We start from the raw sequence: 25513 nt of genomic DNA, 5'->3' as shown, positions 1-25513 counted from the left end.
TCTTGTTTCCACAACTGACTTTATTCTAAAGTGAGACAACTGGATAATAACATTGTCCCTTTCAAATGGGACACAAAGTGACAGAAAGTGTCTTTTTTCAATCACTATCTCACATAATCCAATGTAAAAACTCCTTCCTTTCCCTGACAGCACAGAGAAGAGCAAATACACTATCCTTGATTTTTCATTATATAGCCTCAAGAAAGTGTTCAAAGTCTACAGACAAAAAAAAAATCTGAACAAGTGCTGAAGCACTGTTTATTAGTTTGGCCTCTGTATTCAGCCTGATCAGTAAAGGTCTTCTGTTCCAAAATAAACATTCACCTGACATTTCAGGTAAGTATTAAGTTCTGAAAGTTCTCCCCAAATCTAAAATTGTTTGAATATAAGGTTTCCTACTCCATACAGTGTTTTCCTCTGATGTATCAGTGAAGGCAATGGAGAATCAGGTCATTAGAGTCTGTTTCAGTACTCATTCTAACAGCAGTTGTGATAATAAATTCATTATTTTCATAATTGCCCCATTATAATTTAGTAATAGGTTCACATTAATTCCAGAAATCTTAATACAATGCATTATCCAAACAAAATAAGAAACAATTAAAATTAAATTAATCAAAAATCCTACTTATGAGGCATTACCCAAACAAAATAAGGAACACATAGCATGAAATTTATCTAAAATCCTATTAAAAAAAATGATGACTTTGAGGTCAAGAAATTTATTTTGCTTAGATGTATGTAATGCAATTGCTTTATTCTTCCRTATTTTTGAAGGAAGATCAGATAGCCAGGCGCCAAACTAGGCTTTGTCAGTGCCGTGAGCCTAGAGGCCAGGCAGCCATGGAGGCACTGGAACAAGCCCCAGGACCCTGCATTTCCCAAAGGCCAGTCCCAGACCCCAACATCCAGCTACCCGCCCCTCATCCAACCTGTCAGCCTCCCAAATATTCTCTGCTATTATGCCCACACCAGTCACTCACTTTTGCCAGGGCAGCCAGGACATCCCACGAGGCTCCTTTGCAGACTCCCACTGCTCCAAGCCTCCCAGCCCAGAAGCTCCCTCTCCTCCATCTAAAGGAAGCACCACCACCAGCACCTTCCCCCCGGGAGCCCACAAGCCCTCCCAGCACCTCCTGTGTAATCATGACTCTCACCTGCACTGCTTCCCACCCCAGGTGCCCACAGTCTCCTCACTGCCTGGGGCACCACTTGGCCAACCTAGCCCAGTTGCAGCCCCTGCTCACAAATACCTTCGCAGGTTTGGCATGGATACCAATTATACAGGACCAAAGTATTTCAATGAAAAAAGGCTTTTAAACAAGAGGCACATGATGTGCCTGTCTGTTTTGTCAAGTGTTTGTGCATCTTCCTTGCAGAAATCACAGCAGGTCAAAGATTGTTATTTGTTCCCTAAAGCTCCTGAGATCTTTGTAGCACAATCTATTATCTTGATTCGTAAACTGTTTTATTCTTTGCTGCTTCAGGAAGCACATTGCTAAGTCCTACCCTTGACTGATCTTTCGAATTTCCCTCCAGTAGGCTGTAGTCACTTTTAAATTAAAACCACCTTGGGTTTTTTGTTTTGTTTTAAGCATGCATTGAGCTGGTCTTGCTGGAGAGGTATATTTTCTCTGTGGCAACAGAACTTATTGTATTAAGGCAAAACAGCTGTATAACAAATACAGTGGTAACCCTAATATGTTTCTATAGTATGTCTCAATAACCAGGTCATATACAGTACTTAGAAAAAATGCTATAGAACAGATTCTTATCTGCCATGTTGTTCATCCAGGAGGGGAACTAGGTCCTAACAGTATCACTGAACATTAACAACTTGATCTCAGTGTCCGGTTTTACATTTGAGGGTATATGTCCCTGTTCAGAAACAAATTAAAGCAAACACTTAACGCTACCCTTGTCAGTTATCCCCTGTCTCTGCCTTCCTGAAATGAGTCATTAACTGCATTTCATCAGTTCCAAAATCCTCAAATTCAGCTACAAAAATGGAACCCCTTTGATCTTAGATTGCCACTAATTCATAATTGATAACCCAGACTGGAAGGAAGGGAAAAGCTTCGTCCCCATTAGCTGTTCCATTTAATATGCTCTGGTGCTTCAATTATGCAAAACCCAACTCTCAGGGTCTGACTGAAATCCAAAATGTGAGTCAATGGGGGAAAGAGAAAAACCCAGATCGAATTATTCCAGCTGTAAATCCTTGTAATAGCATAGATGTCATGAGAGTGATATCCAACACYGAACAATTCTGTTTGTTTTCTGAGCTGTTGCTTTGCGGAATTCCCAAGGCATCCATTAATGACTTCAGAGAGCTCAGCAGAGAAGGACTCATTCTCCCTCACTTATATTTTTTGATCAGGTCATTATGCTGCTTGCTGTAATGACCCTTTTTGGCCCAAGGCACTAAAAGCCTTGGAGTAATATATGACCTGGTAGGCGAATGAGTGAGAAGGAATAATTAACGCAAGTCATTTTGTCCTTTACTTTGGGGAAGACAAACTGTCACTTCTTCTTGAAGAGGTTTAAATTATAAATGTTAAGAATGTGAGTGAAGCAAAGAAAACAGTAATGTGCAAACATCACTGGGCCAAAAAATGTTTTTCTACCAGGAGTCTCTGACAAAAGCAGGACTACACAGCAGGGAACTCTGCTAAAATAGCACATATGCCTGTGTCACCTCAGATGAATTCCCAGTACTCAAAAACACATATATGACAGTACCTGTGTTCTGTCACCCAGCAGGCTGTTGTGCTTAAAGAAGAGTCATTTGACTTTCATTTCTCTTGGACAAAACTATACAACCATATGACAAACTCCCAAAAAGCAGAGGGAAATTAAAGAATGCAATTGCACAGGTGACATTCAAACAAGGGGAACTGATTTTAAGCACTAGACATCCCACTTCAGTCAGCTGGATTACCTGTTCAGGACATTTGGGTTTGATCATTCTCCAGAATTCACCCACATTAGCACAAACAGAAAAAATTAAGTTTTATTTCCTACTGACATATGTCAAGATACTGGTGGACTTCAGGGTCTAGGAAAATGTAAACTCCAGCTGAAGGTTTTCCTGGAATAGGACAATGATAAGGTCTCTTTTCTGGAGGTCATCACAGTTTTTTCTTTTTCAGGTGCTCTACCCAGTCACCAATTTTCTAGGAACTTCATTCACTTTCAGACTTGTCCTCATCTGTCAAACTTGGTCCACAGATTCCAACATCACTGGGGAGACTGGGGAACATACAAACAGAGGGCAAATTGTATAAGCTTCCTTTCTGTAGTAAACTATGCTAAAAAAAAAAAAAATGCACCAAAACTTCACATCCTCTCTTCTCTTTTTCTGTTTTTTTAATGGTGAGCTTCTCATAGTGGCAGAGTAAAGCCAAGTTGTAAAGGCAAGTGGAGGAAGCACATCTTCACACGGCACTCAGCGCCAGCATATGTCAAAGCCACATGAACCTTCTTGCACTTTCTGTTACATTTTAAGGGTTAAGCCGTTAACCCCTCGTGTCTCTTGGTCAGCAGATCGGGGCCTTAGGTCCAGGGCCAGTTCTTCCCTTCCACTTTGCCCCTTCTGCACTGCTGCATGTTCTCCTGTTGTTTTTATTTTTCACAGACAGCTGGCAAAGAAAAACAACCCTGTACCTCACAGACATTTTAATAATTCATATTCAACTTCAGTTACTGAAAGTTTAATAAACGAGTACTTATTAGAATACAATCATTTCCTCTTAGAGCGGACAGTTTTTAGGAATGAAATCACAATAATTACCTCTAGGAATATGTATGAATAACGAACATCCAGCTCTTTTGTTTTTGTTGTTTGGTTCATTTTCATGAAAGCCTTCCCCACTGTTCCCCTTGCCTTTGTTTCAGCAGAGATTCTGCTTTTAATTGGACTGAATATTCAGTTGGGTTCAGATCAGAATTTGTATGTAGAAAGCTATACATAGCAACCAGCTCATCCTGGAGTCCATTAAAAATAACAAGAGGGACTGAAATGAGATTATTTCAAGAGCTCTCTTGCATTCACAGGAAAACAGATTTATTGCACTTCCAGAGAAGCTCTCTCAGGTAAGGTAGAATATGCAGGAGATGGAGGCGATAGCATCGAGTCCTCCTGGCTCTACCTGTTGTCCACAAAGCGGAACCATGTGAATTTCCAAGCTAATTTCAGAGCAGAAAAATGGCCTGCTGTGCACTGATAGCCTGCTATCCACTTACACTCTATCTGAGACTGATTTCACTTACAGCACAGTGACACCACAGCATTGTCCATTTCTTCAGCCTCCTTCCTTGAGCCCTCTCTTGGGACACTTTACAATCCCACATGAACTCAATTTAGCACTAAATCAAAACAGTGGAGAATGCAGCAGCCTGTACAAAACTAAAATAAACTAATAAACTAGACGTCTTAAAGTGGCAACTACAGTAAACTCATCTGCAGGAGCTAGGAAAGCAGGTTGAAAAGCTGACTTAAATCTCCAGAGCAGATAAGCCTAGTGGGCCCAGAGCTGTACCCCAGCAGGGGTTTGACCGCATCCCTACCACCCTTCCCAGCCAGCRCAGCCGCCCTCACACGGGGCACCACTGAAACCGTGCAGGGCTCCCTGCATAAAGAGCAGCGCGTTGCCTGCCCACTTGGAGGTTGCCTGCCTGTCTTCTCCCTTGATTCCCACCACTCCCCGGGGCACGCATCCTGTGCCAGGCGCAGGATGAATACAGTACATGTCCACAGCTCTGCTGTGCTCCCTGCTGTATCCGCTACCCGGCGAACCCACCGAGACCCATTTACACGCTGTGGGAGTGAAGCAGCCCTCGGGTACCCCTCTCCCTACCCTGACCCCCGGCTTTCCCGTGCAAACCTGATGCTTGTCTCCTTCCCAGCCTGAGAGCTCTTCCTGGGMAAGAATTTACACTGCTGACAAACAATATTTTCCAGGTGACATCTGAATATTAAATGAGGCTGGAGAACAAACGATCACTGGTTTTGCAAGATTGCCTAGATATCCCAATGAGCAGAGAGGCCCATTGGGAGACTCTGGGAACATCCAGCCCCTTGCTACTGCATGCAGATATGTCACCTCACCCTGGCAGAGAATGTGAGCTTTTTGCTCTAGCTCATTTTGGGTATTCGTCCCCCTCCCAGTGAACGGTTGTCTCAGAGTCTCACTCTTCTAAAGATCAGGCATTTCCTTCACTTGGCTAAATAAATTTGGCCACCACCAGATTATACTCATTCATTCTTGTGAAAACATCATTCTCCAGCTTAACTAGGTCTTCTCATTTTTCTTTGTATGCTATGTGCTGTAAGAAATGCAGGAAGCAGTCACATTTATTTTTACCCTCTCATTAGGTTTCCTACAGCATATATCTGAGGACCTAACTGGACAGAACTGACTTAGAACGAGAGAGGAAAATGGTGGGCAGGAGGATGACTGACTGGATCACAGACATTTAATGGGTCAGTGGCAAAGTTGGTCTCCTGACCCTGGCTGACCCCCGCTTTCTACAAAGTTTTGCTGTCTCTCTTCTCCAGACACAGTCTGGAGATTATCAAAACAGGCAAAAATCTAAGTCAGCAAAACCAGACTAGCAACTGCTCCAAACCAATTATCGCTGCGGCTGACAAGAGGCTCTTGGTAAACAGCCTTTCCGTATTGACTGAATTCAGTCCAAGCTGAAAAATTAATACCAGAGAGAAACCAAATCTGTATCTAAACATTTTAACCACTCCACTCCCCACTGGGTAAATGCAGTAGACCCTGAGGCCTCGAGATGAGCTTGGGCAGAAAAAAGACCAAAAGTTTTCATTCTAGGTGAGGTTTTGTTATTATTTCTCTCATTGAAAAAGGAGCATCTTTTGTGAAAAGCATCTTCCCTGCATTCCCACTCACAGCAAGAAAATGGAAAAGTGACCTGGAGACTTCAGGATCTTCTTCCAGCACTTGGCAGGGGGAGCTTTCCAGTAAGAAAAAAAGACCTTAAAGAGATAGGTGAATTGTTTTGTGGGGACATGGATTCTGGAATTATTTAGAGAGACAAGGACATGGCAGGAGGACAATTTTGACTTTCTCAGGAGGGAAAAATATTATCTTTGCAAGTCATATGCACATATCCTGAGGCTGTGGCTGAATTTTTGAAGAACAAGACCTCCACTGAGCTTTGCCTTGCTGGTTGCCCTGTAGTGACCTTGTACAGAATTCCCCAAAAAGGCCTTGGAGTAGTTATCTCCAAAGGCACAGGCATCACCTTCTTGTCCCCCATGGCAGTGATGTGCCTCCTCTGAGACAGTCTGCCTTCCCAGAAAGGATGAATGTTTAGCTCCAGCACTGTGAACAAAGGCCAGGGTGAAGCAGCAGCACGTTCTCCTTTGGCTGGCAAAGCGCGGCCTTTCAACCTGCTCCTCACAACAGTACATCAGTGCATAGGCAGCTACAGTTCTTGGTGGAAGGTCTGTGTTCAGAGAGGCTCTCGTTAGTGGCCAAACGAAACAGGATAAATCTATAGTGATTTTGAGAGCGTATTTTGCTGACCATCATGCACCCTAAAGGGTTGAAAGTCTGTTGATCCCAAAAGCTTTGGGCCACTAAACAGAAGTTATGAGAGCCAAGGGGGTTTTCTCTGAAGTCTGATTCTAGTTGCTTACAACTTCCAGCTCTCAAAGGAAACCAGGTGAAGCTTGGCTCCCTGTACTTGCAGGTCTTACATTTGCACCATACCAAAAGAACTGGAACTCACATTAATTCCTCTGCACCACACAGACTTCATGTAAGAATTAATCACTGTAAAGCTCAGTGAGATCTTCTGGTGAAGATCTACTTTACAGAAGTAAAGTGCCATTTCTTCTTAGACATTCCACATTTCAAGTTTATAGTTATAAGCATTATGAGAATTGAAATGAACTGAACATTAGCGTGGCTCAAATCTGTAGCAGATCCTTAGCTGATACAAATTAACAAATTCCTAATTTACACCTTTTGCCAAGCTAGGAATGGAGTTTTGGCGGAGAAACATAACCAAGATATCTACAGTTAACTGAACAAGCTTCAGCTTCAGGGAGTTAAGGAGTCATTTATCTCCCTAGATTTTGATAGTCCTTGTTCCAGGTCTAGAAGAGGAAAGAAACTTTTATTTCAATATCCTAGAGTTTGTCCATCCTTCAAATGAACTTGAAAGCATTTTATAAGAGCCCTGTGAATTGTGGCTTCCAAATCATTTTCCCCCAGGGTATTGACATGGAAGTGCACTAGAAAAAAAACAAAAAAACAAAAAAATAATGACCATGTTTGGATCTAACCTATTTTGGAAATCCCTAGGATGCAGGGGAATTTGGACTGGCTACCCAGTTATGGCTGTGAAAAAAGCCATAGCTTCTTTTTAAGCTTATGTATGTACAGATCAAACAGACAGACTTCCAAGCGCTTTCATTTAACTTTGATGCCAAACTTTGATGTCTTCACCATTTACAGTCATCATTTTTATGTGCATTTAATATTATTTTTTAGCCCAAAATGCTACACATAAAAAGACCAACTTCATTTGAAATATGCAGCATTTTTGCTATTTGAAAACTCTGCATTTTTAATTTGTTTCTTATCAGTAGAGTACTTCTGGGGCAAAGAGAACATCAAGTTTTTAATGCTTTTCAGTTGATTTAAATTAATATTTTATGCTTGTATTCAAAAGAGCCRGCTAATAGAAGGGCTCTGACATTTTTCCACCCTCTCTTTTTCTCTGGCATGTATTATATGAAAAGCAATGGTTATTTCTCAAATGTTTGGTGCTTTATTCCATGATGAATACCCAAAAGATGATATTTCTACACAGTTTAATCCACTCAGATCATTGCTCAAAAGCCCAATATCCAAGCTGGGGAGAGAGAGGTACCCCAACCTCTCAAAATTAAGATTTAGCAGCTAATATATCAATCCTTTGCTCTAGATGCAAATGCCTGCTTTTGTGTGGTTGAAAGCAAATAAATAAAGGGATAGGGTAGCATTCTTCTCCCTAGTCCTCTATTTCTGCCCAACTCTGTTCCAAGGAACACTGAAAGCCAGATATAAGAGTGAAGCTATTAATGAAAAGGGGCCAGAACGATTTCTATTGCATTTAACAACCACTTCATCACTGTCACTAGATGAAAGTGCTGCTTTGGATTCCATAGCTGACAACAGCGGTGAGGTGGAGGATAGTCTTCAGTTAGGAAACTATACCCCTCTCCTCTTCAAGCTGGTGGAGAAGGACAGTGTCTACAGTCAGCTTTTCATTGCTGCACACTCCAGCTAGCTGAAATCTGGCTAGGTTATAAACTGGTAGCAGTCTGGCACAGAAGGACGGAGCACAGTTTGTATTTATCATCACAGAATTATGGTCAGAGTGATGTCATGGTCATGTTGCTCATCATCAAGATTCTGTTTAAAAAGAAAATATTAGAGGACTGCTTAAAAAAGCTAGGAATCATTTCCAGGAGGCATCTGCTATCCAGAAACAGCTGTTTCCGCTGCTGTACAGCTTAAACACTCGGATTGAACCTCCACAAGGCACTAAACAAAGAGTTATCCCAGGCTTCAGCAAACAAAACCAGCTTTTTCTAGTTGGGATTCCTGCCATGCTGCTCCTGTTTAGAGTGTAACAACCAACCTTTAGCTCAATCAAGAACATACCTTCAAGCAGAAAGAATTATCACTCTGTTCCTGGCATACCAACATACTGTTATAGCCTTAAACTTCCTGAGGGGCCTGACCGTTCTGAGAATTTAATGGACACACAAGCCTTCTGTGTTCCTCAGTTGAAACTGCCAGGGTCAACCAGGACTGGCTGTGCAAATGAATCAGCAGAAGGCCACCACCTTCTTACGCAAAGTCCTAAGAACAGAGAGCACTTCAGCAAGACAATTTTGGAAATGCTCTAGAAACATTAATTCTTCTATTTCTTCGGTTAAAAGGAAGTGGCTGAACAGCACAGATAGCCTGAGAGCTTGCATCTCCAGTGAATCCTATCCCTGCTACACTTATGAGGTCACAGACAAGATATACAAAGTCTGGAAAAAGAGTGAACTTGGAGGAGGAATGTAATTACATAGCTAAGGCCCACACAGCACTGAGAGAACACTGCAGTATTATCACTGCATCTTTACAGCAAGAATCCATCTATGCCATTACCCAAGACAACAGAATACAGAGGAGAAAGTTTTCCTCTCTAGGACAGATGAAGGAGGAGGAGAGCACTGAGAAGTAATCATTAGTAAAATAATTGGCTGCCTGCTTTGCACAGTTGCCACAAAATGTTTACGCTGTCAGTGCCACGAATGTGCTAGCCTGCCAAAATCACAGCTGTGCCAAGGAACTGTCTGCTGCTGGGGTTGCTGTTGCATTTCACCTTGTAGGTATATAAAGCACTCCTGGGTCATCAGTCCTGCTTCCCTGCTATCCCATGCACCACGTTATGAGAACTTATCAGCCTCCTTCTGAAACCTAGAATTCCTACATGATTTCTATTGTGAACAGATATAGCATCTTAAACCCAATTTTAAGAAATGAAAATATTATGCTGTCTCATAAATATTGGAAGTACTAAAAAAACTAGTAGCAAGTTGGAAGACTTGTGTGTCAGAGAACAAGAAAAAGAGCTATTGTTTTTTCCTGACATAGATAGAAAGAAATGTTAATATCTTACGTCCAGGGACAATGATGCTGAGTTTTCACGCTGTGTGAGAGTGGGGCAGAAATGTCTCTTGATGAAAGCATTTTGTTTGGTTTCCCCCCCATTTTCCAACTAACTTTAATGCAGGACTCCTCGAAGAAGCAAGGATGCTTTTGTTTCATATCAAAGCAGACGGACATAAATTCAGAAGAGACTCAAAAGGGGTTAATAGAGCACAGGCACTTATTGCAAAAATTTCATCAAGAAGTCTCACTTATCAGAGAGAAATCATATGAAAGAAGGATATGGTCTAGCAAGGAAAGACAAGCACTRCACAGTAACTTATTCATATGCTTTATGTGTAAAGAATGCTTCTTACAGCACAGTCCCGAAAGATGTTGCAGGCTCCCTGTGAGTTTGATGCTCTCAGTTCCAGTGGTGTTGAGCATACTCAGCACATTGCAGGATTTACCCCTAATGGCTATCTGATCCAAAAGCCAAACTATTAAATGAATAAAATCCCTGCATGCTAGATCAGGACATGAAAAGATTGCCTGCACTGCTGAGAGATTAAGACTATCGAATGAATAAATCTAGCATGTGATAGATAAAACAAATACCCATTAAAAATAAAAATCTCTCAACACTAGGAAGAGAAATGCATTCCCAGCACAGACCCTGAAAGCCTCCAAAAAGACAGACATACCCAGTATCAGAACAGATGGAGGAAAACAAAGTAATTGCTTTCCAAGCATCCACACCCACAAAGTAGTGAGCATAGCCCCCCCCCCCMAAAAAAAAGACAGGTAAAAAAAGCAAAATAAAAATAAAAAGTATCCTTGAAACATCTAGGAATTGACAAGAACAGGTGGAAATCTGCTTTGAAAAGCAGCATACCAGAGACAATCCTAGAGGTTTGTAGCTACTTTCCCAATAGCTTAGTTGGTATTGTCTTGAGCTCCGACAGAAACTTGCATGGACTTTTGTGGCTAGAAGAGGTGTAACTACACCAGATTTTTGCCTCCTGATCTTGACTCCAGTCTGCCCTAGGTAAATCTGAATTCCACATCATTTTGTTCCCATCTTTAGCTGACTTCAGAAATCGCCTTCCCCCTCTAAAAACACTACGATTCTAGTTGTTTCCACACTCGTTTTGTTAGGTATATCTTAGTCAAGAAGGTGCCATTTGTCTTCTCTCATTCAAATGTCTGCAATCAAGTTTCTACATTTACCTAGGGCCATGGGCACACTCAGGATGAAACTTAGCAAGAGTGTTGTGTAAAATAAGTTGCTACCAATGGAGATCTCAGGAGGTTTCCCCGATCCATGAGAACATGGCAGATGAAACATAACATAACCATACCTGTGCTCTAGCTATCATAATGCAGCTTTTATACTACTATAATACAGTTCTATGGGGAAAATCATCTCTGGTGATTGAACCTTTCCAACTCAAGGTGCACTATCTCCAATTCAAGTCTTCTTCTCATAAGGACAATGTTCTTATGAGAAAAAGACTTCAACAGGTTTCAACTCAAGGCATCACTGTCACAACTAGTTGCTTCTGCCTGTGCCCTGAACTGAGAGGATATAAATCCATTCAGAAGGCCATTTACTATCTTGAGTAAAAACTTGAGCCCAGTCCTGCTGGGAGGACACCAGCTGCCCTTACCTAACTGAATAGATGTAACTCAAGACTGCCTTCCCTTGCCTGGGCAGGCTGGTCCTTGTTGTTTAAAGGCAGACCAACATTCAGAGTCACTGAACTAGTGACAGATTTCAGGCCTGAAAGAAAAACACAAAAAGACTTTTTAAGCCAGTGGAGAGAACCAGAGCCACAGCTAATGCCTGAAAGTTAAAGCCAGGTACGTCATACTAAAGCACATTCTTAAACAGAAAGCATTTAGTTGTTGAAGGGGGAGGGAGAAAAAAAAAAACCACACTACCAAAAAGTAGGTTCCCAGTCCTCCACTCTGTACCACCATGGGGTTCAGCTGCACCCCCTTTCTGGTGAAAGCTTTCCAGCCTTTTCTGATTTGTAGCCCTCAAAGTTTTCCAGTACATTTTACTCATAGTGGAATGAATCAGGGGAAACAATACTCCAGCATCCAGCAGGATCAGGCTTGTTATTAATGATTTAGGCAGGCATTTGTGGGGGTTTCTGGGTTTGTGCCAGCTCCACCTTCAGAGTTTTAGGATGCACATTGTGTGATGGGAAATAGGACTTCTGTGCACTCTCTCAAGCTGTTCCATTACACCTGATTTATAGCATGACACTATTTGTTCTAGCCCATAACCTTGAGCTTGTAAAATACACAGGGGAAAATTTACTAACTACTATGTTCATCTTAATGCACTATTGGGAATTTTAAGTGGGGAAAAAAGGCGGCAAGGAATTGGGGACATCTAAAAAAAGCTGGTTTTGAACAGCAATCCTTTAATGGCAGCATGCAGCGTGTCTCACAGTCCACTCTGTTTTCATGTAATTAAAGCTTTCATTTACATGTCCAGCATACAGTAAGGACCTGTTTGTCTTCCTCTGAAGGAGATAATCAATAGGGGAGATGTAGACACATTTCAATGCTTATTAGATGCATACGTTGACAGCGTTTACCACAGTAGCATGTACAAATGCCTTTATTCCACTCTTAGCTAGTCTAGGAGTTTGATAACAGAAGCCACAAAACCATTTTGCAGCCTTTGTATTGGGAAGGAAAGCACAGAAGATTATCATCCACGCAACAGAACAATTTCCTGGTGGTAAAGGAGCCCTCAGTGCATACAGAAAAGGAACCAGAGCTGGAACACAGGCGCCAAAGGTGCTTACTGCAATTCTGATGAGTGAGCTGGAATGACCTGGGAGTTATGTGGACACCAGGTTGAGTGTGAGCCAACAACAGGCTCTCATCACAAAGCAAACTGCATACTTGGCTCCATTAGATGTGTGTCCAGCAGATCAATGGTATTTCTCTCCACACAGTGCTGGTGAAGCTGCACCTGGAACACGGAGCCTGGTTTTGGACCCCCCTCTGCAAAAGGGTATATGGAGAAACAAGAGAGGGTACAGCAGAAGGCCTAGRGCCCAGGATTTAGGAAGACTGGCGAGGAAGCTGGGCTTGCTTATCCTGGCAAAGAAGAAGTTGGAGCGATCTGATAACAGAAGAGTTACAAATGAGAGTCAACCACTTCTCACTAGTGCTGGGCAACAGAATAAGGGGCAACAAAGTACTGCTTTGGAGGTTCAGGCTGGCTTTAGAAAAAGTCTTTTTACTGGGACATTAGTGCAGCACTAGAACAGGCTACTAAAGAGGCAGCTGAATTTCCATCTTTGGAGGTTTCCAAGATTGTTAAAAACAAAGACACAGGTGACCTGATGTAACATTGGCAACGATCCCACTCCAAGCTGATTTAAAATAAAAATATTACATGAACATATAGTTTAAGCCTCCCTTTTTTTTGAGGGCAAAGTGAATTTAGGTTCACCTACCACAATTCATTCTACCACTCTACCAAACAAAACTTGGTAATTGTAGTACTTTGCAATACACAGAAGTAGTGCTCACAGATATAGCAACTATTCAGATGCTTTGCCCCACATCTTGTCATTAGTTGCAAGAATGCTCTGTTCTTGAAGAGTATTACATAGATGAGGAAATGAATCTGAAAATCTAATACTCTGAGGTGGATGCATAATTTGCCCAATGTAAAGTTGCACTCCCCTTGGCTTGTTCTCTTCAATGGCAGCCTGCCCTTTGTATCAGCATACAACTTCCTTGAAACAGAGTGTTGATGTTATAGAGCAAATATAAAATTAGCTCTGTATTTGCTGACTACTCCCAAGAGGTATCTTGTTCCTTACTTGAGCCTAAGCACTCAAGAAGTCAGTCCCTGGCAGCAGTTCCTGAAACTTTCTTCCCCTCCCATTCCTTTTAAGTTATTTTCCTTAGGTAATGCTCCAGCAAACAGTAAGTTGTGTAGTGGCTAGTGCCAAGTTGATTATTATTGCTATTATAGTCTCTTATTTTGTTTAATTAGTAACTATTTTAAATTACACAGCTGAAGTGCAGCTGGATAGATATCATTCAGCAATAAAGGCTTGTTCTTTAAAAAGCTAGAAATGGGGGTATTTTCAGCAGGCCTATAGATCATATGGCGAAGAATGTCACACTATTTACATGGTTCATTGAGGATATTGGGAGTAACCTTATCTCTCTTTAAAGGAGAAGTCTGTTTGCAAATGACTTTCCAACATCTCATCAGTGGGTTTTCATGGGAGTTGGCAGAAAGCAAACAGCAATTTCCATCGGTCCTTTGCTCCAGTGATTGAAGGATTTCCCAAGCATCTGCGCCATGCTGAGGTGGCAGCACTGTTATACAGCTCTATTTGTGCAGAGGTATTCAGAAGATTCAAGCTGCATGACCTTGGTCTAGTCAAGTTCATGCTAAGCTGCTAGCATCACCAAAATCAGCCTTTTGGTAACACTAGCACATGCTAGTTCATGCACAGTTTAAACACACATTGCAGAACGGGCCTGTGTGTGTTCATCCTAGACCTCCAAGAGGCATCCTAACACAGTCAAGCTTGCAACACTAAAGTCCAGTAAAAAACTGGCCAAGATCAGGGTCTCTAGCTGTCCACTCCTTGTTTGTCACTCAGATTTACCTTCTGTGTTTTTAAAAAGGCTGGTCATCACTTTACGTCTATATTGATGAGTCTTTCCTAAATCTATCTTTGATAAACCTTCTCCTCAGTAACTGCCCAGGAGTATAAGAAGGAAAACATACCCCAAAAGACTTCACATTGTCTGACAGAAATGCTTCATTTTCTCACTGTATACTTTAAAGTGCTTATGAACAGGTCCAACCGCAGGTTTTTCAAGTTTCCTTCAATTAAATCTCACATTGCTGAGCACAGCTCACAGTTCTGCTCTCTTCAGATTTCCCTGAAGCCTTACTACCTTCATGCATACTTGCTCCTTCTTCAATTCCTGTAACATCAGCGCATACATACACAAGTAGTGAGTTTACAGTGCCCCCAGACGTTACTAATAAAAATTAGCATCAAATAGCAGCCTAGTTGCCTCACCCCCTTCTCTCTGGTGACGGCTCATTTTAAAACATTCCTTTATTGGAAGTCACACTAATAACTGATCATCTACTAAAGACTTGTTGCAGTCAACACAGTTTTCTGTCTGGAACCATATCAAGCATTCAACTGAGGTGTAGATGAACTAATTACCAAAAAAGCACAGTACAGTTAAGAGTTTTATCTATATATAGAACTTGACAGCACAAAGCTTTATAACTAGATTTACTGAATTTTATTTATTCAGTCAAATCCCAGTACCAGTGCTCTGATGCACCTATCACTGAAACCACTTCAGACACTTATCCTACCGGTAAAAGGCAAGGAGAAAGGTAGTTCTCACTAAATCACCACTGTATTGTTTCAGCCAAGGCTGTAGAGCTTCCTTAGCCAATACCAAAAGGATCCACTACAGATAATCCATCTTTAAGAAGGGGAAAAAAAGGTACTAAGGAATAAGATGGGGACTGGAAAGGATTTCAAAGAGATGCTTCAGAAGGGTGTGTGAGCATTCTTAAAAGAGTTCACCCACCTTTTGAGGAAAAAAAACAAGAATGACAAGTCACAGCTCTAACGCAAACAGCGAGCCTTCTGACTGAAAGTTTTAAAAAGCCCAAGACTGACTGTTTTAAAGAAGTGTCAGGATTGCCTGCTGCATCATAAAGAAGCTAGAAAAGACACCAGTCACATTCCCATTTATCTCCCAGTTTGGGGATTCATGAGAGCAAAGCTACATAAATAAGGATACAACCTTGTCTGGAGGCATGGATCTGAAAGGACATCTACAGCACACAGGGCAGACAAGGACCGGGAAACAAAGTATCTGGAAGCCAGGTTTTACATGCTTAGATGTCGAGCGCTGTAAAGCTTGGATTATTCTTTGGTCTTTTCCTAGATCACTGACCCCCCCAAAAAAAAAGATTAAGTCATCTAAGTTTGCTACAACTTAGAAGAGACTCAGTACAACAAGAGAGTTTAAGGGCAGCCAGCAGAGCAAAGCACAGCTGTTAACCATAACACCAGAAAGAGAAACAGTTCTTCAAATAAGCATCAGGGACTACAGAGATAGTAGAGATTTATTAGGAACATACCTTTCAGAGAAAAGTTATTGAATCACGGCATTAATGCAAGTAATGTTTCTGTAAATGTACTGGAAAAAACAGAGTGGTACTGAGCTACAAATGTACTTCTCACTAACTTGATCATCCCCTAACACTGCCTAAGATCATGAAACCCTTCCTCATGAAACCCCAGCTGTATGCCACCTTCATTAGGYTAGCACAGATAAATTATTTCCTTACAGGAATTGTGCCTTTACCATCACTAAAGTACTGGCCAAAGTAAGCCCATGTAAGAGAAGCTACCATTAATAAATAGGTATGGTAAAAGACCCAAGTGAAGGAAGCAATCTATCCCCCATTCTAATGCTTGCAGAAGTGAAAAGAAAGGTCTAAATACCAGACATTTGCGTTAAAAAAGCAACTAACCACTCATTCTCTTTTCATGCTGATGTTCAGTCTCCAGAGTCTGGCTTGAAAACTTGACTGGGTGAAAAAGGATTACCCCTATCGACCTCAGTCTTTTTCTTTAGAGAAGTAATGATAAAAATGGATTGTTTTCAAGAGAAGTGTAAGCCCACAGTTTGTATATGCAACAAGACATTACCCATTAAATCCATGGAGCATTTTACTTGCCTYAACATTACAAAACCAATTTGTTCCAAAACAGTACAGAATAATTAGTTCACTCTTCACTAAGATAAGCTTTTCTCCATATTATACCTGTTATCCATACTGAGCTTCCACAGAGATCAGCCTGAACTCCATGCATGTAGCAGACTATTAATGCCATAGCAAAGATCAAGAAGGGGGTTTCAAAGTGCTGTAAGTTTTCACTGCCACTTTCTTCTGACAAACTAAACAATGCCATCTACTGACTCTGTCAAAACCTGAACTTAAAACAAGTTCTTCGTTCCCCACTCGCAGACACAATGTCTAAGAAGCACAATAGACGAGGTAAGGATAAAACATTATGGCCCAGAAACTGTAAACTGATGCCTGCTAATCTCAACTAAGACTCTGTTGCTAGTTTTGTTTTACCATTGTAACTAGTTTAAGATGCCAAATTTTAGAATTTTTACTGATCAGTCTCTATCTTGATGTGACTGTCAAGAACATGTTTGCATGCCCCAACCATACCTAACTGCATGAATTTGAGAACAACCAAAGTTTTCAATAAGCCTTGTAACTGCACTGTACGTTCTAGATTTGATAGTCCAGGGCAGAGTATTCAATACAGTGGTAACTCAGAAAAAGCAACATCTGTTGCTGCTTTTCCAAGATTTTTTTCCCCATACTTATGGCTGAGCAAGTAAGGAAAAAGGCTTATGCTCATTCTTGCATCATCCAGTTCCAGCAGCACCAAAAACATAACTAAAACATGACTTTAATTATTCTTTTATATAACCACGTTGTCAAAGGAGAAATACCTACAATGTCACAAGAGTTTGTCATAGTGTATTAGTAATTGTTCTATTCCGCAGCTGCTGCACATATTCCTTTGCTTGGTCAAAACCAGTCTTTAGTGGCTCTGGAGGAGGAGGAGGACCTTCCACCAACTTCACAAAGTAATGGCATCTGACGATTTTCATGATGCCAAACATGCCTTTGCCATGGTAACGGATCTGCTTCACATAGTGGCCTTTGCCTGTCAATGACTCAGCTGAAGGAAAAAGGGTGAAAAGACTGTTCAGTCTCAGTGTTCAATAGCAGATGTGTAGTAGCTTATTTTATCTTGTCAGTGTAATTTTCACGACTGCATATGAAAAGTTAAGTCCTTTCAGAACTCTTTCCCCCACCTTCCTGCTATTGCTTTTAGTAGATTACCACTATAGAGGAACTCATGAGTTGAATTACCATTCATCAGGAGCACCAAAAAGGTGAATTTAGAATGAGCACACATGAAAATAAATGTATGGTGAAAGACAAATCCAAAGGAAGCTATATTGGGAGCTTACTAGATTATATAGCTCTTTTAAAGATAGTATTAATTCCACTGCTTTTCTGTAGCTTGTCTCATGAATTCCCAGAGAAGTCTTGCAGAACTTTCCTTCCTTTCTTTCTCCCTCGACTGTATTCATCAAAGGTATTTTCACTATCTACACATCCAGCCCTGCACTAACAAATAAGTCTTCCTCATGGCAGAAGCCTAGAAGGCCCCAAAGAATTCTAATCAATTCTGCTCTACAATCCAGGTTACTTTAAGCTTATGAAGTGGATTTGATAACATTTACACCATATTTGGTAAAATGACAACCTTTTTCTTTGGCCCTGAAAACACCTACGAGTAAACATTTCTCTAACATTTTTCTAGGCAAAAAAGTGGTGTAGTTATTACAAGCTTATTCTGTGATCTGCAACAAAACCTTTTGTATATTAGGAAGTGGTCCACTGTCAATGTTCATTTATTTGTATACAATGTTTCTAACAGAAGTTAAAATTTCCAATTCCCCCTTTTCACCCATGGAAGTAGTATTAGCAACAAACAGTTTCCAGCTTCTGCGTTCACTGGTACCACTAAAAAGTAATACCAGTTTGCTTCTTCTTGTCCAGTCTTTTATACTCATGTCAATCTTCCTCTTTGGGACTTTTCATTTTCACATAGAGGGCAGAAAATCCATTCATATGAATGCATCTTATTAAAAATCACACATCTAGTAGATTCTAGAAGAACACCAGTCAGACACCAACTACAACAGACTGGTGGCTGAAGGCTCAACAGCCACATTAGATTCAGTTATGCAGCATGTAGGAAGAACATGCCTTTACTATTTTGCTAAAAGTTAGTTATTAAATACAAACTGTTCTGCAAATATTTGTGCTGATTCAAAGTAACAGGACCTAATTAAGGATAAAAAAGTTTTTGCAGAGTAAGATGACATTTCTCTGCACTAAAATAAACTATTTACCTATATATAAATTTGATTTGAATTCCACATTGTGATTTCTTACTGCCATTTCCTGAGCTTCTAACAGAACCTGTAACATAAGAAAAAGAAATACTGATGAGGAATTTAAACAATGCTGTTTCTTACCTTTCTGGATAAATGTGCAATTGCTTCCATTTTAAGTCAGTTAAAGTATTCTAAGAGGATCAAAATAAGCCAGCAAACTCTTTTCCAGGGATAATGTTAGAAACAGACTTATTTTTCATATGAGTATGTTCTCTGCACACACAGACGGAAGAGCTTCAGGACAATTTTATCACTTTTTGGGATGGAGAGAGAGTTGGGGAAGGGAAGATGGTTCTCACCAGCATTTGTCAGCCTTCTGTCCATGGACCATCATCAAATTGGACAGACTAGAAACAAATTCTAAGGTGGGCAAAATCAACTTATGCCACTCAGTATTTTGAGCTAACATATGATACCTCTTCGCCAGTATATTTATGCCAGAAATCAATGTTTGACCAAGCAGATGAGTAACCCTTTTGAGGCTAACAGCTGCAATTATGAAAACCTTTCATGTTTTTACAGAACTCAGTGCTTTCCCTAACGATATCCTACAACTCTCATGAATTTAAGAGCCAGAACACATTGTTGATGTAGCAACCATTAAGGACAAGGATTTTGCATTATTTATCATGACTAACGCCAAGTTATTGTTTGTTAAAGATAAGAGATTACCCATATGTGCTCTATTACCATTATGAGTTAAAACATGGATACACAGAGGTCACTCATGCTGGATAAGTCACAGGAGTAAGTGATTGCTACAAGAATGAAGACTTAGTTTAAACATGTTCCTAATGGGCTTAGTAGAAAAAATTCCAAACTGCTGGCAACAGATACCAATTTAAAAGTTTCCTTAAAAACTGGAGCTTTAGAGAATACTGCTGCATACCTCTTTGATCACCTTTGCTCCCTTTTTATCATTGAATTCCAACTGAGCTAGAGCCTGGTCAATGGACATTCCTTTTATCTGCAATTACAAAGGGTTAAAGTTAATTTTGTGATTACAAGTATTTCCCTTCTCCAATTCAGAAAACAATATTGTAATTAATTTGCCATTATAAAAAGTAAAAAAAAAATTTCAGTTTCCCTAATTACTAATTTCTTCAGTGCAATCTCTTATACACAGAGATATAGAATGACTAATCATTAACATTTATCTTCCTAAAGATAAACACAACCCACTACCATTCTTCAAAGTTCCCCTTGCCATCTACTGCTAGGCAGAAATCAACATGAAAATTCTTTAAGGTATATAATCTGCATACGATCCTGTGTACATGTTGGAGAACATATTAGGATAAAGCAGTTAAACCAAGCTGCACACAACTATGGCCTGCATAAGCACATGCTATTCCCCAGGATCCTGTTATGAAGATGCTGATTAGACTGCGATTGAACTACTAGGCTGTTGTTATGGCAAATACACCAAACATTTTACACTCTAACAATACACTACAAGAGTAGTTTTTGCTTACCAGTTTTGCCAAATACCACATCTTATCCTTGCTATATTTTATTTCACGCCGACAGTGATATATTTCCTAGATGTAAAAAAAAAATAAATAAGATTTTAAAAAGTAATTTTGCTGTGAACATAAGCATTCATTTTTTTGCTCTGTAACATATTTTTTTTTCCAGGAATGAAATAAGCATGACTTTCCCTATTATACCTTGAACATACCAAGTCAGACATGCCTTTGACATTTTAAAGTGAAAGCATTAAAGTAGTGCACACAATGAATTTTTTATACAATCTTATGAGAATAATTAAGTTAGAAATAAGAGTCCCCAAAAAGCAGAGTCAGAACGTTTTTCATTTTTTCCTTCTCTCTGCCTCAAAGTGGTCTAAAACTCATTTGTCCACTCAGAAAAAAGTTACTCTCATATGAAGTCAACTTACTGGTTACTGACAAGGTGGGAAGGGCTTAAAGAGTGTCTCCAAAGAGCCATCTAACATCACTATTGTGCCAAAAAGGACTAAAAGCAGCTAGTAAAATTTAACAGCAATAAATTTGAAAGACATGACTTTTTTTTTTATGAATAAGAAAAAGATTTAATAAGTAACTTGGTTGATAGCTGCATTTTCATAAGCATTGCACTAGTCAGCATATACAGCATATATCTGCAGATTCTAGGCCATTATATTGACAGAAGTGATAAATGTTCATGTTCCACAGAAGTATGTGGCTAAAAGGACCTTTTCTTCTGTGATGCAAATTCTGTATTTTGCTGAGCAGCATCCTCCTAGCAGAAGACACAAGATAACACTTTCCAAAGTAGCAAATTTGCAAAAATGGAASTCCAAAATATCACCTCTCAAGAAAAAGTAAGGAGATACTGAGGAGCTCACCTAAAAATTCTCCCAGTTTGTGGTGTAGAGAAAGAACCATAGATTATCCCCTTCATTGACAAAACACACAATGCTTATTTTAAGAGTTCTGCATGAAAACTAAAGTTTGCTATTGTTTGCATTTAACTGTACTTTCCAGCCATAAAATGGCCAGGAAGAGAAGGACAGGGAAAAAACATGCATGAACTTGCAGTTATCAAAAAATAATCTTATTTGTCATGACTATATTAAGAGTTGACTGTTATTTAAGCTGACTTTTCCAAAAGTTACTTTGATTGACCAACAGAAGAGGGCTACATTGAGGGTACAGGTAACAAAAGGATATTAGATTCTTCCCTTCAATTCATGCCTTAGTAAATGCAAATTATGCAACAGTCTGAAGAAAGAACCCCACTGTACAGTATTTATATACTGGTTTCCTGAGGGAAAGGAATTTCTGCAATCAGAAACCATGTCTGATTCATGTGTCCCTCTCTGATAACTTTAGAATCTCTCAGTCCATATCAAACAAATCCAAGAGAACACAACAAGCAACCAGTAAGACAGGAGAGCGCCTATGAATATCACTGCTAAGAGGAAGGCCACATCAAGAGGTCACACCTTATTAGGCCTCAGAAAATCTACAGGAACAGAAATCAGGGAAAAGCACACATGCTCTACTGCATCTATACCAAACATGCACCATTAGTTCCACTGCTTAAAGTGGAATTCTAGCTTTGTGCACAGAAGCAAAAGTAGTCATTCTTCTCTAGTTACATACTATTAGCACGAATAGGACATCAATATACTGCTACTTCCTGGTAACYGTGACAGTGTGCTCCTTTCCCCTCCCCCCCACTGATGTGCTCTCTCCCCCTCAACCTGACCTCCCTGTAAACAGCACGGATGTAGGGGCTAGTTGAGCATGCGCCAACTAAGGTCTGTCTAGCATGCAAATATGACTATGAGTCAATCATCTCCCCCCCCCCCATAAACAGGGGGCAGCCCAGAGCTCATTGAGCTCTCCTGCACGGCAGCAGGCTGCACTGCAGAACCTCCTCTTGAGCAGGGACACCCCTCAAGGTCACTCCTCGAGGAGGAGAGATTCCTCACTGGCAACAGATCCTCAGTAAGTGATTAATAGCACGCTGAACTTTTGCGAACTTCGCGAAACTTTGCTGAGTTATATCTCCAATTAATTGCACACATAATTCCTTAGACATAAACAGCTGACCAAGTCTGGGACTAAGACTGGATCCAGCCGCACCTAGGCTTCTCTCTGAAGGAGTTTAAAAAGCAAGGGGGTCCAGTCTGAACCTCATGACTCAACGGGAGGGTCTCCGTTGCGCACGCATCTGACCCTGTCCTTCATGCAGTAAATAACTGAGTGAACCTTGCCAATCGAACCTTGTTAAATCATTCTTATTCACGACTGAACTTTGTTAAGTCTCCATCTTACTGCAATAAACGTAGTGCTGCTTCCCTCTTACGAGTGAACTGCATCACTCCTTTCATGACAGTAACTTCTACCTCTTTGTAGTTCAGACTTCTACAACCAGAGGATGATATCTTTGCAATATGCATCACACATTTGGTAGGTGATCAGCTGAAGAGCAACTTGAATTTCCAACAAAATTTAGAGGTGGGAAACATCCAAAGTGAAGATAACTTCTCTTGTTTTTACAACATAAATACACTAGACTAAAATCTTAAACAACAAATAAGCTATTAAATTAGTGCCCCGTGGAGTGATCTTGAGACAGTGGCATTGTATTCTGAAATTATCACATATAGACAGGTAACAAAATTTATAGGTGCATTCTTACAGCTGGTCTACGAGGTTCTCCAGGCAGCTGTGGAGGATAAACAATCCTGTTCTTTCTCTCCCACTTTCCAAGTTTCTCCAGAGATGTGCTTGTGTGGATGCATGACAGAGGGAAAACACTACCAGACGCTAACAACCTGCAAGAGAAGACCACAATCTTCGGTGCTGAATACAAAAATTCTTTGTCCCTGTCCAATTTATCTGGATAGCTRTGAACTTACTTGTCTTGATAAAGAGAATGTTTGACACACTTGACAACTCACAAAATGAAACCGTTTGAGCCTTTATACTTTATATTGAAAGGACTTCTGCTGTTGGACATTTAAGTTTTACCTACAAAATTTTTGTAGTAATAATTTTTAGCTTTTCAAGGGACTGACTACCAAAGTATCAGAAGAGTATATACATTCATCCTGTCTGAAATTTGAAAGGAAAGTTATTTTAAAACTACTTTAAAAACAATGAAATAGGATAGCTGATAGTGAAAAACTACTTCTGTGGTTTTCAGTCAGTTCCCTTACCTCAGAAATTCAGAAAGACTAGGCTACATTTTGCCCCCTGCAGGCTAGATAAAGTGATGCTGGGCAGTCAGTCAGTCATAGCTGTAAGCTACAATAAATAGGAGTCAAGAAGAGGAAAACATGAAGCTTGAAAGGAAGAGGTAACAAACCAGAGTGTCTTCTCCATTTTGGCTTGTCAAAGACCTAATACATTCTATTAGAATGCAACATCAAATGCCTTAGAAGCAGAAAAACAACTCTAGAAATTGGGATAATTAATTATCGCAATCAAAACTAACTTGAGCTTTCTAAATGTCTATTCCAGACTTAATTAAAACAACATATACTTTGCTAATTACTAGTTTTCCCCCCTCCTTTCAACTTGAGAAAGGAATAGAACGAGGAACTCTACTTCACTTTGCTTGCTGAGACCAGAATGTTTTCGTGTTGAAAAACTGCTAATAGGGAAACAGTTGTCAGAGTTGAATCCCCCCCTGCCCCGGACCATACATTACAGCAGCAAGACATTTAGCCCTAAACATTTCAGTATGACACAAGCTATTTCAGAAGCACCATTTCAGCGTCAGTCTCCTTTTCTCACGGACAAAAGTATCAGAGCAAGTAAACAAATTCTCTTTAAAAAGCCGTATTTTCACACTCTTCTTGGCATACAAGATCCTTGTAACTGAAGTTACTAAAGCAAGCAACTACTCAATGCYGTTCTTTTTCTGAATCGGTAGATGTTGGGGGCAGGGAATTAACAACTGCTTTTTAAGTATTTAGAACGCTTTACTGAAGCCATCCCTATATTAGGTATTCTCATAGACTATCTGAATAACTGAAAGTGAGAAATACAACATGTAGACCAAACAGAAGAAAGCCTTTTCTCCAGAGTCCAGATTCTGCTAGCAGCCTTCCTGATATAACTACAAAATAATAAACAAATGAACTTCAAAAATATTGTATTATTTGTCTGAATAAGTTAAATCAAGTGAAACAATAAAAGCTACCAGTCAAGGATCATATGAATAAGCCCATACATCCAAATGAATCTCAAAGACATACCAATTTATCCTTATCCTTTCATTAATCTCTAACCAGAAAGAATCTAGATAAGTTCAAGATCAGATACTGTGAGTTTTACAAAGTCTAAGGCTTGAAGAGCTTTATGTTGGTTGCCAAACTCTGCATCAAAGCAATTTTAAAACTTCAAGGACTTAAGAGCTTGAAATTTAAGGCAACCTAACCTCATGTTGAGAGCAGCTCTATTTATAATACCTTTAGGAGACTGAAGATGACGCAGACCAAAAGTCAAAGGAGACAGTGACAAGCAACAAAAGTATTTACATTACATACAGGAAAGCAAGGGGAGAAGGAAAGAAAAAAAAAAGCAGCTTTACTGAAGGAATTGTGCATAAGAAGTAAGCAAGAAACATCGAAGAACTGATTAAAACACAAATGAACAGCATGTAACTTAGTTCGACCACAGGGCAGTAGGCAAAGCACAAGCAATATCAGCATGTTTCCTCTTCCTTCAGAAACCCGGCTCTCTCTCGTTTACCTCCACAGGCTTTAGCAGAGACCACAGCTCTGCACTTTGAAAATCCGCATCACCAGCCTTTCTTCTGAAGTTGGGATGAGGCCAGCAGCGCCCCGTGTTCCCCAAGCTCACCCTCCCCAGCCGTACAGAGGGAGCGGGGAGCTCAGCAGCTGCGGTACAGACCGCTGGGGAGCGCGGAGGGCAGCAAGGGGATGATCCAGCACCGCTCTGGGCCGAAGACGGGAAGAACGAGAGGAGCCACGCGGGCAAGGCCAGAGCGCAGAGACGCCCCATCGTGCCGCAATGCCCGGGCGCGCAGAGAGGCGCTGCCGACACACGGAGCGACGCGGTCTCCCCTCCCCTCCGCGCCCGCCGGGCCGGGCCCCGGGCGCCTCCCGCGTTGGGCCCCCGGAGCCCCGCAGGCCGCGGCACCGGAGAGACGGGCCGCACTCACCTCTCCGGGCGCGCCCAGCCGAGCAGGCCCCGCGCCCAGGCACAACCTGCAAGGGAGAAGCGAGGTGAGCCGAGGAGCGGCGGGACCGGCCCGGCCCGGCC

At 40.8% G+C, this 25513-nt stretch overlaps 2 protein-coding genes across 3 annotated transcripts in view; one reads left to right on the top strand and one right to left on the bottom strand.

The window, feature by feature from the left end:
- Positions 1 to 25308, bottom strand: MRPL22 (mitochondrial ribosomal protein L22). 2 transcript variants are annotated; one of them, XM_026066630.1, is made up of 7 exons: positions 24980 to 25308; positions 22920 to 23055; positions 20240 to 20305; positions 19654 to 19731; positions 18720 to 18789; positions 17245 to 17473; positions 1 to 3252 (listed from the first exon to the last, which is right to left on the bottom strand). In XM_026066630.1, the coding sequence occupies exons 3-6, from the start codon at positions 20258 to 20260 to the stop codon at positions 17262 to 17264; spliced, it is 381 nt and encodes a 126-aa protein (XP_025922415.1). In that variant the 5' UTR covers positions 20261 to 20305; positions 22920 to 23055; positions 24980 to 25308; the 3' UTR covers positions 1 to 3252; positions 17245 to 17261. The 2 variants fall into 2 exon arrangements, with proteins under 2 accessions (XP_025922415.1, XP_025922414.1); XM_026066629.1 differs by lacking the exon at positions 1 to 3252 and having other exon boundaries at positions 15811 to 17473; positions 24980 to 25307.
- The window catches only part of GEMIN5 (gem nuclear organelle associated protein 5), a 20412-nt gene continuing 19953 nt past the window's right edge, over positions 25055 to 25513 (top strand). Inside the window, exon 1 of the mRNA XM_026066617.1 lies at positions 25055 to 25133. Within this exon, the coding sequence (XP_025922402.1) occupies positions 25055 to 25133 (79 nt within the window). The remainder of the gene's footprint in view (positions 25134 to 25513) is intronic.

Source organism: Apteryx rowi, unplaced genomic scaffold (assembly GCF_003343035.1).
Source record: "Apteryx rowi isolate R43461 unplaced genomic scaffold, aptRow1 scaffold_245, whole genome shotgun sequence".
Classification (NCBI taxonomy): domain Eukaryota; kingdom Metazoa; phylum Chordata; class Aves; order Apterygiformes; family Apterygidae; genus Apteryx; species Apteryx rowi.
This window is presented reverse-complemented; position numbering and strand designations above follow the sequence as displayed.

Coding starts and splice junctions, on each gene's coding strand:
- MRPL22 (XM_026066630.1), bottom strand. CDS start 20,260: ATGTGGTATTTGGCAAAACTG. Junction 19,732..20,239: donor TGTGGTATTTGGCAAAACTG/GTAAGCAAAAAC, acceptor TTGTAATTGCAG/ATAAAAGGAATGTCCATTGA. Junction 17,474..18,719: donor CAAATCAAATTTATATATAG/GTAAATAGTTTA, acceptor TTTTTCCTTCAG/CTGAGTCATTGACAGGCAAA.